The sequence below is a fragment of the Lissotriton helveticus genome, chromosome 2_1, assembly GCF_964261635.1.
Source record: "Lissotriton helveticus chromosome 2_1, aLisHel1.1, whole genome shotgun sequence".
In the NCBI taxonomy this organism is placed as follows: Eukaryota; Metazoa; Chordata; class Amphibia; order Caudata; family Salamandridae; genus Lissotriton; species Lissotriton helveticus.
In genome coordinates this window covers 74,451,862-74,465,249 of record NC_136059.1, presented here as the reverse complement: position 1 = coordinate 74,465,249, position 13,388 = coordinate 74,451,862, and the positions used below count along the sequence as shown (strand labels likewise).

The 13,388-nt window shown below is 45.5% G+C and overlaps 1 protein-coding gene across 1 annotated transcript in view; it reads right to left on the bottom strand.

The window, feature by feature from the left end:
* Positions 1-3,942: 3,942 nt before the first annotated feature.
* Positions 3,943-13,388, bottom strand: part of RAB11FIP5 (RAB11 family interacting protein 5) — a 261,973-nt gene continuing 252,527 nt past the window's right edge. The window contains exon 6 of the mRNA XM_078674488.1: positions 3,943-6,361. Coding sequence (XP_078530614.1) covers positions 6,155-6,361 — 207 coding nt within the window. The 3' untranslated portion in view covers positions 3,943-6,154. The remainder of the gene's footprint in view (positions 6,362-13,388) is intronic.

The window sequence follows — 13,388 nt, the reverse complement described above, 5'->3', positions numbered from 1 at the left end:
AGATTCAGACAATTTTTGTGGGAAACAAGATTTGCAGTTCATACTGACCACAAACAATTGGTTGAAGTATTTTCAAGGAAAGGCTCTGATTCTATATCTTCCCGCATTAGAAGGTGGTTGTGAGTTTACAGGAAATTAGTTTTGATGTCAAATATGTTCCAGGAGCAAGCATTCACTCTGCTGATTGTTTGTTTTGGATTGGTGGATGTCACTCAAACTAATTTGATTGATGGTGCTGATTGTGAGGAAGGGGATGTTGTGTTTGTGAAGTCACTGATCGGACCAGATCTAAGAAGGAATGATTAGATGAATTACATCAGGATGAAGAATTAGCTTGTGTCATTCGAGTAGTGAGTTCGGGCAAATTGAGAGCAGGAGACTTGGGCACTCACAAAGGGAAGTGGGGAAAAACTTTGGAAGAATTGGCAGTAGACAAAGGATTTTTATTAAGAGGTACAAGATTGGTTCCACCGGCAAAGCTGAGACAAAGTGCTGCAGCTTGCTCATGAGGGTGACATGGGTATTGTGAAAACAAAAGGGAGACTTAGGAGAGATTTTTGGTGGCCTTCTCTTGATCATGATGTAGAGTGTTTGATTAGAGATTGTATAGTGTGTGTAATTTCTGATAAAGGACTCAAGACTAAACGGAGGCCCGTGGTCTGCAGAATTTTACCAAAATATCCCTGTGAGGAGGTTGCCATTGATATTTTGGGGCCTATAAGAGGTGAACATTCCACTCCCTACATTATAGTTTTGATGGACTTGTATTCTAGATGGGTGGAGGTTTCGTGTGTACAAGATATTTCCTCTTCGGCATTGATCAGATTTCTTGAAGGTGTGTTCAAAAGAGAGTTTTCCAAGGTACCTGCTCACCAATAATGGAGTGCAATTTTGCTCTCATGAGACAATCTTATTTGATGAAGTGTGGAACTGAGCATAAGAAATCAGCTTTATACCACCTTGAAACAAATGGTGCAATTGAAAGAGTTATTAAGACCTTAAAGGAGGGCATACAACTAGCTAGAGTGAATGGTTTAGATTGGAAGAAAGAGTTGTCAAACAGGTTGATGGGTTATCGTTTTTCCCACATGGTTCTACTGGTAAGTCTCCTTTTGAATTGTTTAAAGGGAGATCTCTGTCAACATATGTGTGTCCAGGGTGGATGCACTGGAATAAAGGACGTGTTGACAACATGCCAGGTGAATGGAGAAAGAAATATCTACTCAACTCAAAAGAAAAGAATATTTGACTCAAACAAGAATGTGACTGGTGTTCGAGTCAGTGTGGGTGATTTTTTCAAAATCAGAGCTCCAAAAAGGTGTACGAATTGGTCAAAATTTACGAGAAATTGCAAGTGATAAAATGTTTTAAGAATGCTGTTTAGACACATTACGGTCGTATTTGGAACAAAAGTAGGGTTGCAGTGTTTAGACAACCTCACATTCATTCTTCCAATATGGAGCTTACTCCTCAACTAAGTGAGGGTAGAGTCTGTGATTTTGGCTTACAGGGTTTTTGCAGAGGTGTTCCAGCTGTTCACAGGAGGAGTGGAAGAGAGATCAGGAAACCAACATATCTGAAGGATTTTATTGTTTAAGAAGTGTTCATTTTATGTACATTGTTTAGCCTGGATTGTTTTGGGGTTTGTTATGTGGCAATCTTTAGCGCGGTTGGGTGTTCACATTTTGCTTATCACTGTTCCTACTTTTCCTTGTGCATTTTGTTGTATGTATCCTCAACTCAAACAATGTTTGGCCCAAGCCTTCAGCAGAGCCTGGCACCTCCAATGCTCCCTGGGGTCCCTTCTAAATGTGTAGGCCACTGGAACAGTCTGCAGCTGAGCTCAAGGAGGACAAATTTAATATTGTACGTGCTGATAATTGACCACTGTTCTCAGCTTCAGTTACCTATGCTTGTTTTAGATTCTTCAATAGTATTTTCCAATCAAAAATTACAAATTGAAGGTCACACTGCATTTCATAGGACAAGAGATATGTCATGTAGCTCCGACTCCACCCAATCCTCAATCACATTCGAGTTTATTGTATTGAGAGGATAAATAATCCATCACTCCTGCTTCCTCTATCTATAATGTGTGATGGTATAAAACCAGACCTTCTTTCTCCATTTATAATGTGTGATGGTATAAACCAGACCTGCTTCCTCCATCTATAACGTGTGATGGTATAAACCAGACCGGCTTCCTCCATCTAGAACGTGTGATGGTATAAACCAGGCCTACTTCCTCCATCTAGAACGTGTGATGGTATAAACCAGACCTGCTTCCTCCATCTAGAACGTGTGATGGTATAAACCAGACCTGCTTCCTCCATCTAGAACGTGTCATGGTATAAACCAGACCTGCTTCCTCCATCTAGAACGTGTGATGGTATAAACCAGACCTACTTCCTCCATCTATAATGTGTGATGGTATAAACCAGACCTGCTTCCTCCATCTAGAACGTGTGATGGTATAAACCGGACCTGCTTCCTCCATCTAGAACGTGTGATGGTATAAACCAGACCTACTTCCTCCATCTATAATGTGTGATGGTATAAACCAGACCTGCTTCCTCCATCTAGAACGTGTGATGGTATAAACCAGACCTACTTCCTCCATCTATAATGTGTGATGGTATAAACCAGACCTACTTCCTCCATCTATAATGTGTGATGGTATAAACCAGACCTGCTTCCTCCATCTATAATGTGTGATGGTATAAACCAGACCTGCTTCCTCCATCTATAATGTGTGATGGTATAAACCAGACCTGCTTCCTCCATCTATAATGTGTGATGGTATAAACCAGACCTGCTTCCTTCATCTATAATGTGTGATGGTATAAACCAGACCTGCTTCCTTCATCTATAATGTGTGATGGTATAAACCAGACCTGCTTCCTTCATCTATAATGTGTGATGGTATAAACCAGACCTGCACAAAAACAAATGACCTCTTACCAGAGAGATAGTTAATGCAATATGAGAATTAAACATCTGCCGTTCTTTCAAGAGCGGACATGTGGCTGAAGCATTGTTAGTAACCTGCAGCCGCCCACCTCAGAGAACAATATACCCCATCTTCAGACCAAAACACTTTGTTTCAGTTGAAGGAGTGGATTAAGAGGACACAGCAAAAAGATGGGTTTCTGTACCTGCAAACCACGCCTTGTTTAATAAAAAACAGACCTGCAGTGGCAATAAGGGTGGATAGAGTTTCTCCCGGTCACTTCCAGTAGCGGCTGCTACTGGACGGGGGTGGTGAGGCGGGAGTGGGTGTTAATAAATAAAAAAAACACTTACTTTAGAATGTCCATCCGGCCGTCACCTTGCCTGCGTCCTCTTCCTTCTTTGTCTGCAGTCCGGCTGGCAGCAGGAAGCACCCGGCACACTGGTTCCCCTGAGCCAATCACAACTCTGCAGTGCAGTGTTGTGATTGGTCTGAGCGCCGTTATTCAGCGCTCAGACTCGAACAGGGAGCCTGTGCATGTTCCTGACCTGTGCAATGCAGCCTAGTAGGAACATGCAAGTGCGCTTGATCTGTTTGGTCGGCCCAAAAGGGCAAGCCAACCAGTTCATATGCACTTCTGGAATGCAAACCACACCTCCCCTGCTCTGGCCAGCCCCGCCCCCACTGTAAACAGGCTGCATGCAATAGGAAAAATAAAATGACAATAACTATACATTGTCATTTTAATTTTCCTTTTTGCGCAGTGGGGCAATGGTCCTCAGCCTTGGAGGAGCCGCCACTGGTCACTACACTAGCAATATGTTCATGCAGGTTAGTAAGGTAGCCGTCTGATTTAATAGTCTCAGTAAACTTTTAGGGATAAATAATTATGCATTATGGTTGACAAACACCTTTACTCATTAAATTGAACACATACAGAACTGTTTCATACAAACACCTTCAGCTGAAACAACCTGGCTTAGCAAAACAGCTCTTGTAAGATTATTTTATTTAATTGCTCATATAAATGACTGGTCCAGGCACTGATCAAATTCTGGATACAGTATAAGGTACATTTCAAATGAAATTTATTCAAGTAACAAAAATATACAGTACATCACAACCATTGTCAAAGCAGACAGACAGATTAGAAAGAGTTTAAGGACAAAAGAACAGAGTGGAACAAAAACCAACAGTAAGACCAGGGACAAGAGGGAAAAAAAATCAAGAACCTATTTTTACGATTTTCATTAGAATATATGCATCTGTACTCTTTATTGCAAATCTCCAACCCAGAAATGTCCAGCATTTAACATTCTGTACACCTAGTTTAACTTTTTGGCACCGTCCAATTCACACATTAGACTGTGACTTTACTTTCAGGCGTGAGGACACTTAACCAACCCCACACCAACACGCAAACAAACCATGTAAAAACATTCCATACCAGTTAACGAGAAGAACGCTATATTACAGAGCATGTCTTAATTGCAACCTCCCTAAAAAAACAAAAATCCCCTCAAAGGCACAATAACGGACTTTCTTCTTTTGTAACAATTTAATTCTTGTGGTTAACAGAGAGAACTTACAAAACCATCCACTGTGTTATCTGTTTAAGCAATGTTGAGTGCACATGGACAAACTCTTCTCTGTCACCATGACCCTTAGGTTTAAAGATGGGACAAGGCATTGCTACCATTGGAGTTACGAGGAATAGTCCCCATTTTTGTTCTAAATGTGCAATCAAAACAGAGTTCGGTCTACATTCACCTGCTAAAGCTTACGAACTAGAGGCACAGAGTAAATTAGCAGATAGAGCGCGGGAATTGCGGACTCCTGGTCGTTCCAAGGCGAGACTCAAATAAGCCAAGTTTCTCAGCACTTTGTCTTTTCACGGTCTGTCTTCAGAGCCTATAAATGCCAATTTAGCGCTAAATATTACATTATTATTCTACTATATAATAAAGTGACTGAAGATGCCACTATGGCGTCGCCCATTGCTTTGGCATCGGAAGCATGAATGGAGGCAGCATACTAGCTCACTCTACTATACTCAATCTAGCATGGACATCTTCGATCTCATCTTGTCGCTTCCTACCCGTACAGGTTTATTGAAGAATGCGACAAGGCATAACCGCCACAGCTCCAATTACTTGCATGAGGAGTTTAACAACCAGCTCATGTTCCAATCATGGCTCTGGCGTTGTGAAACTGCCAACTCTCCCAGGCAGGTTTATGAACGTCCTCAGAAAACCTATCGATGTATCCTATCGACTGATAGCCGGCACAAAATCTGTCTTCAGCAAAAGAACCGGTCTTGTGAATTCTGAAATAGCAAACCAGGTTCCTGGCCGGACTGCAGCACACGACCGTACCATCTCTGGTCCGCAAACGAGGGCAGTCGCATACGCTTCATGCCAGAGACTCTGGATCACATAGTGCTTGAGGGACCACAAAAAGCAGCATTCATCCGATGTCTGTCAATTTCTACCAAGACAGACACTATGGGAGTTCTTTTCCAGGTTAGGACATTTGATGGGCCCATGACCACTTTAGAGCTGATAACTGGATGGTAACCCCATCAAACGCTGCCACAGTTTGTTTCAATTTACATACGCTAGAGTTTTTTTTTCAAAAAGGGCATATTTCTGATTTGTTTTAAAGAAAACAAATATGTATTGGTAAGCAGTAGGGCTTCATAAAAGGAAGCAACCATTAAAACAAGAGGTGCTATTGCAGAGAACTGTACTAGCAAATTGGTAAGTAGGTACCTGTAGATGAGAAACTTATAGATCTAAATAACCAAACATTATATTCCTCAGCTTGTAATACTGCATTGATAAATTGTTGTAGGTCCGAGCTACTTTAAAGGTAGATGTGTTGATCACATCAGTTTTGTGAATCAGCACAATACGTACCCAGCGACAGGTAGACCTTGGTATTAGGGCACCTGGACGTAAGCGTGACCAGTTGCAAACTACTGCTGTACACACCGCATGCCAGGCTGTGATCAATAAGCTAGAATAAAGGAGCAGAAATTGGCCGTAATTTATACAGAGCCTAACCCCAAGAACCCACAAGCAAATTTGTTCGCCTTTTTTCCTGCTGCCCGGGGGGATATCAGGAGACGCCCACTCCAGGATCTGGAACCCGTGACCATCTGTGACCGAGGAGCGTGGCTTGCACCCAGTTCTAGGACAGAGGTTACTTCTTTTTCTGTTCCAGGGGAACCTGGAGCAGCGTAGGTGCATGGTCCATGATGCGCACCAGAAGCTGGTCTATGTACGACTCAAGCTCCTGCAGCTGCTGGTTCTTCCGGCTGAGCTCTTGCTCGCGTTGGAGTAACCTACGAATTAGCTCGTCGTGGGTCAGGTGGTAATACTTGGCCGCCAGGTCCTGAAATACTGGATCCTGAAAAGAAAAGAGAAAAAAGGAGATGAGGACACAGGTTATACCACTGGCACTGATGCTGGCATAAGATGCATATGATCTGGTAAATACCCTGAACTTTCCGAATATACGACATTGCCCAGTTTCTGAAGTAACAATGGAAGTCCAAACTGGTAATGTCAGACGGACATGGTTCTTTCCCCAGCTTCCTTCCACCAGACATCCAAAGGGACAACACATCACAGGCACCCATCATGCCAACCAGTCAAACAGCTGCACCCCGCGTTCCAGTTGACTTCAAGAAATAATGGTTGCAACTGAAAGTGGCAGACCAGAGAACCACTCGCTTTATGCGCCACTTATATCTGACCGTTATTTGCTCAAGAGGAGACTTACGCTTACTACGAAATATTGCAACCCAAGCTGGAACCATGGGATTCATAGCAGAAAGAACTAGCATATCCGGTGACCAAGATCCCCCAGTTGGGAACTCAATTTTTAGGTTTCGCCTGGCGATCCGCTGCGCAGCAGCGTTCGCGCAGGCGAAATCTTTTGAGAACAGTCTGGGGCTTTGTCCCGCCTCTCTGTTCCATTGGCTAGCTCCATAAATGGAGGCTAGCCATTGGAACAGAGATGCGTCACTCATTCCCCAAGCATATTCGTGGGCGTTCCGGCGATTTTTACTCATCCCGCCCATTTTCGTGCGTCATGCGGCGGTGGGCAGTTTTTTTTTTCTTCGTATCGGCATGCTTGTTTCATTTCCAACGTGTGCTTTGCAGGGGTGGGCTGCGCGATTTCATTTTCCTTGAGTTGCTAGCAGGTAAGCGGCATATTTTACTACTTTTTTTATCCCGTTCCCGCCCCCCCTCCCGCTGTCCGTGAGCCCGTTCCCGCCCCCCCCTCCCGCTGTCCGGTCCGTGTGCCCGTCCCCCCTCCCGCTGTCCGTGAGCCCGTCCCCCCCGCTGTCATTAAGCCGTCCCCCCTTCCGCTGTCCGTGAGCCTGTCCCCCCTCCCGCTGTCCGTGTGCCCGTCCCCCCCTCCCGCTGTCCGTGTGCCCGTCCCCCCTCCTGCTGTCCGTGAGCCCGTCCCTCCTCCCGCTGTCCGTGAGCCCGTCCCCCCTTCCAGTTTCGAAATATATATGTTTGTGTCTGTATCCTTTTTTTTTAGTACTGTGTATTATGGGTTGCCTTCCTCTATAACTCTTTCATGGGATTCCTCCCTCCCCCTTCCCACAGTTCCTTTTTCTTCCCTCACACCCTGGCTCGTTTTTTCAAACTGAGAGGTGGAGTCAGGAGATCGGTGGTACTAGCTAGCTCACTGGCACGTGTTTTATCATCAATGGAAGGATAAAATGCTGAGCCACCTTCCCTCAATGCAGACTTTTCCCGGGGAGGGCAGTAAATTAACCCCATGCTGCCCGCAGACCGGCATCTCTCACTGTCTGACCCCCAGTTGTTGTTCGTCCCGTTTGGGGTCAGTTCTGGGCTTTCCCAGGACAGTCTGGCAATGGATGCTTGTGGCAGTCAGGAATCAGCTCGAACTGAGAGGTGGAGTCAGGAGATCGGTGGTACTAACTAGCTCACTGGCACGTGTTTTATCATCAATGGAAGGATAAAATGCTGAGCAACCTTCCCTCAATGCAGACTTTTCCCATGCATGTTACAGAACGGTGCTACATTACGAGCAGTTAACACCCCCAGAACTCCCCCCTGTGAGCGAGCCAAAGCTCAAGTGAACCCTGTCGTAACTAGCCTCTGGCTAACAATTTCACTCTAATAGCACGGGGACACTTGGCAGGTGTGATATACTGCAAACGGTTGTGCTGACGTGCACATTGGTAATATATTATGGATATGTTATGTGTAATTTGCCTGCCCCCAACGAACCTCCCTGGGCAAGAGAGGCCGAAAGTGGGCAACCCAGAGGCAAGGGGTACACGCAACATGTAGCGGGACGAGGCGCACTGCGCCACGTCGAGGCAGCTGTCCTGTTCTTGTAAACAGACACCCGACGGCGACCAGGGACATGAGTCTCCTCCCCCCCTCCCCCCTCGTTCCTTGTGTGCGTGAGCTCCTCACCCCCATCCCCTGCTTGTGTGCGTGAGTTCCTCACCCCCTCCCCTTTCTCGTTGCTTGTGTGTGTGAGCTCCTCACCCCCTCCCCTCCCTCGTTGCTTGTGTGGGTATGGGGGGGCTCTGTGTGGGTCTCTGTGTGGGTGTGTGGGGGGCTGTGTGTGGGGGGGGGGGCTCTGTGTGGGGGGCTCTGTGTGTGGGTGTGTGGGGGGGCTCTGTGTGGGTGTGTAGGGGGGCTCTGTGTGGGGGGGCTCTGTGTGAGTGTGTGTGTGGGGGGGCTCTGTGTGAGTGTGTGTGGGGGGGCTCTGTGTGGGGGGCTCTGTGTGGGTGTGTGGGGGGCTCTGTGTGTGGGTGGGTGGGGGGTCTCTGCGTGGGTGTGTGGGGGGCTCTGTGTGGGGGGCTCTGTGTGAGTGGGTGTGTGGGGGGCTCTGTGTGGGGGCCTCTCTGTGGGTGGGTGTGTGTGTGTGTGTGTGTGTGTGTGTGTGTGTTGCATTTGCGAGAGATTAAGCTATTGGCATTGTAAATGACAATGCCATTTATTTATCTGTTTTCAAAACCAACACATAAATACAAATGTTGTCATTTACATTCCCAATAGCTCTAACTTTTGCAAAGGCGAAACCGTTGCATTGTAAATGCTTGTTGGAAATATTACCAAAGTCCTCCGTTTCACGAAGCAATCAATGCTCCAGTCGTGTGCTTACTTTTAGTAGCCAGAGTAGGCTAGTCAGTTCAGTTCATGAAGCTTTATTCGGTACATGACAAAAATGACCATAAAAGCATAGCACAGGCAACAAGATTAAAAATACAAATGTAAATACAAACTCATACTTTTTCAGATTAAAAACTCATACTTTTTCTAAAAGTAATTGAATTACATATAAAACTGGCAGTATAAAAACATACATCAGGGTGGTCCAAATTATATAACAAACACATAGCATCCTCCACATTTAAAACTCCATACTTAAGGAATAGTGGTTTTAAAAAGGAGATCCTAACATTCTGAAATAGGGGACAAAAAAGCATAAAGTGCATAGTGCTTTGTTTAGAATGTCCATCACATGGACATGGGCCCACATGTGGCTTTTTAGGGTGAGGGAAGGCCACCAATACGTGAGCAATACCAATTCTTAGTCTAGTTAGTACAAATCTGTGAGTTGGCCTAGTTACAACTTTCAGATAACATTGAAATCCCTCAGTAGAGATATATTTATTATAAATCTTTACAGAAGCCAGGGAATTGCTTGTTACTGAGCGTTTTTGGGCTTTAAGTAACATAAAGATATTTTTAAATTCCTGTTTCGCAAGGCCTCTAGGGGGACAATTTTCTGACAACAAATTAATATCAAAGATACTTTTGTAACAATCTACCACATATTTGAGCCAAGGTATCTGCATACAGTTGTCTAATGCAAGGCAATCCCTGATTATAAGTTGATTGAACTCTGTCTCATCCTTAAGCCAAATTGCACGATAAAGTAATAGAGGCCTAAGTGAGGCGAGCTCATTCAGGTGAAAAACCCCCGCCTCTCTATGGATCAGCTCAGTTGGAGCGGACTTAGGGAGGCACAATAATTTCTTCAGAAAGTTATTTTCTTCTAACTGTAGGCAGTCGGTTTTGCAGTAACCCCAGAGCCCCGCCCCATAAAGGGCAATGGATACGCTGCGAGCCTTGTAGATTTCCAGCATATCCTTGATGCGTCTGTCCCCTAACTTAGATGCAAATTTAAAAATACCATAAGAGCTTTTTCTCATCTTGGATCGAACATTCATTAATTCATTCCCCCACCTGCCATCACTGGTAAAAGTTACCCCCAGGTAACAAAAACTACTCACATTCTGCACTTTAACCCCTTCTATAAAGAAAGAGTAGCCTAGTCGTTTAATCCAACTGATTCGACAGTAGAGCGGGACAAGTTACCTACAATTCTAGCTCTCCATTTAAGTTGAAAGTAAATGTAAATGTACAGGAATTTATATAGCGCAAATCACCGAGCGGTTTCTAAGCGCTTGCTTAGGGAACCCGTCCTGGTATTCCCCTGTGAGATAACCCCGGCAGGGTATCCACAAGGTGAAAGCCAGGCATCCCGCCGCGAGGGGCCGTTGTGGAGATTAAGCAAGCTATTGCCCAGAGTCGCAGAGTGTGAACCCGTGAATCGAGTAGGCACCGGAGCGAGAATTGTCGAGTCCATGGACATTTTAGGACTCAAGACCCCGCCGAGCCGGGAATTGAACCCTGGTCCCGGGCTGACCTCTGCTTCCAGGTTTGCCTCCTCTAACCAGTAAGCCACACTTTTGAGCAGGCAGCAATATGTAGGAGCAAATAGATACGGGTGAACTAAACACTATCTACCAGGTTACATTAGACTTCTAAATGTAAATTATAGCACAGACACTTATTGATAATTCCGATTGTCACCTGTTGAGCGATCACTGAGGCATTCTTGCCATTTACCTTTTCCGATAGCCGCACGGTAAGGTGTGAGATGAACCTACCGTTCAAGGGCGAACGGGTGGACTGCCAATGTGTGCCCAATTTACAGCGGTTTGATCTCATAGATGTCTTTGAGACAGTCCTTGTGTCCTTTTCGGAAGGGGGTGGCATTCTGGCTTTGTTGACTTTGGTCTTTAGTGATATAGAAAGTAAGAAAATGGTCTGTGGTCATCTGTGTTTACAGTTTCTCACTGCTTTAGGGAAACTACAGTCGCATAAATCTTTTCCTATGGGTTGTGGCTTCCCTGTATGTGCCTTACATTTGGCCATTAGTTACCAGTGTGAAGAACACAGGACATTCCTGCTTTGCATGGATGGGAGAATCTTTGTGAAGCTACTTCTGCTGCTAGGAGGCTGGTCTAACCCTTCAACTAGTTTAGACTGCTTCTAACCCCTTTTCTCCCCCAGTCCCCAGCTCCTCCCAGATGGTATCTGGCCTAGACCCGCTCTGGGATTATGAGTTGGGTGGCACTGGGGAAGGAAAGGCACCATCAACCTCCAGAGTCTGGAAGCTATTCCCCACACCCAACCTCTGAGGCTCTCAGCTCTATTAACAACCTCTTCCTCTTATGCCAGGGTGCTGGCACGGGGAGGCCAGTTGTCTCTTCCTCTTATGCCATGGTGCTGGCCAAGGGAGCCCAGTTGTCTCTTCCTCCTATGCCAGGGTGCTGGCCAGGGGAGCCCAGTTGTCTTTTGGTTTACTTTGACCTCCGTCTCCCCTTTCCCCCACTGCCATTTTATAAGCTATGGAGCCTGAAGGTTCTTTATTTCTGAACTCATCGGCCAACATCAGGAAACAAATTAAAGATTTCCACAGAATCCTCTGGGAGAGGCCATCTTTGGCCAGGATTCCAATTCGAATTTTCTTTGCAAAATAACAGTGCACGGTTGGGTGGGATGAACGCGGCGGGGAGGGTGGCAGGCTCTGGCAGTCCTGGAGTTCGGACAGGACGTAAAAGTGCAAATTCTCTCCAAGAAGCATGAAGTCAAGAGACAGCCACACCGAACCTTACTCCAACCACTGTAACGAGTTAGGAGTTGGAGGGGACACTGTTCAAGTTTTGAAAGAAGTCACATCTTAACAACAATTTTATTTATTTATTTATTTAAAAGGTTTTATATAGCACTACTGGACCCAAGAGTATCAGAGCGCTTTACAAGGCAGGTAAGCATATTATGACAGAATAAACATTATGCAGTTTGCTAACATGGGGTAAGAAATAGTAATCAAATGTGAGATGGTGGCCAGGGGCAGAGAGATAAGATAAGTGGGCGAGGGATATTGAGATTTGAGCGATAGAAGAGGGTGTAGAGAGGGGGAGGGAGAGAAAGAAAAGAGGGAGTGGGGGTGGATAGAGGAGAGAACTAGAGGAAAAGAGTGATCAGAGTCAAATTCAGTGAAATTAATTACCCCAGTATTTGTTGAGAAGAACTTGGAGTCTTTTTTTGAAGAGAGGGTAGGAGGGGTTGCAGCGGAGATCTTTGGGGAGGGAGTTCCAAATCGTGGGAGCATTACCAGAGAATGCACGAGCTCGTGTCTTTTTACATTTGAGTTTAGGAGGGATTAGGACCAGGGAGTTAGTGCTCCTCAGGGATCTGGAGCATCCTGCTCTTTGTAGTTTGTCCGAAAGGTAAGAGGGGGTGTTTTGGCGAAGAGCTTTGTGAGTGATACATGCAATCTTGTAAGTAGATTTTCCTTCTATTGGGAGCCAATTGAGATTTTTGAGGACAGGAGAAATGTGGTCAAATCTTTTACAGTCCGAAATAGGTCTTGCAGCTAGGTTGAGAACCGATTTGATCGGTGCAAGCAGGCCCTCGGTCCAAAACTCAATATTCAGTCCAATAGTGAGGAGTTGACTATAAGAGTACGGATGTAAAACTGGAAAATAAAATAAAAGTTGACAAAAAAAAAGCTAAAAGCAATTGGCCTTTTTTTCTTTCACTGATCTCTGCAGTCGAGCGCAGCTTGATTAGATTAATGAGCTGACGAGGGACCCTTCCGAGCTGGGCTCCACTCACCGCATCCCACAGCAGCCCCCGGGACCCGCAGCCTATTAATCCTCCGGTACTCCCCCGCCGCCTGCCTCCCACAGCAGCGAGTGTTGTACAACAAGAGCCGCTCTGAAGAGTCCCAGCAGAGCTCATCAAGGCAGCCTCTCCTCGGCGGAAAACAGCTCCTAATTAATAATTTCATTTAGGATTACCTACCCTGCTCTGCTGTGAGACACTGAAGTCATGCAGGCATGTTGTATGTTGATTTATGCATGCTGTATGCTGATTTATGCCTGTTGGATGTTGCTTTATGCCTGTTGGATGTTGCTTTATGCCTGTTGGATGTTGCTTTATGCCTGTCGGATGTTGCTTTATGCCTGTCAGATGTTGCTTTATGCCTGTCAGATGTTGCTTTATGCCTGTCGGATGTTGCTTTATGCCTGTCGGATGTTGCTTTATGCCTGTCGGATGTTGCTTTATGCCTGTCG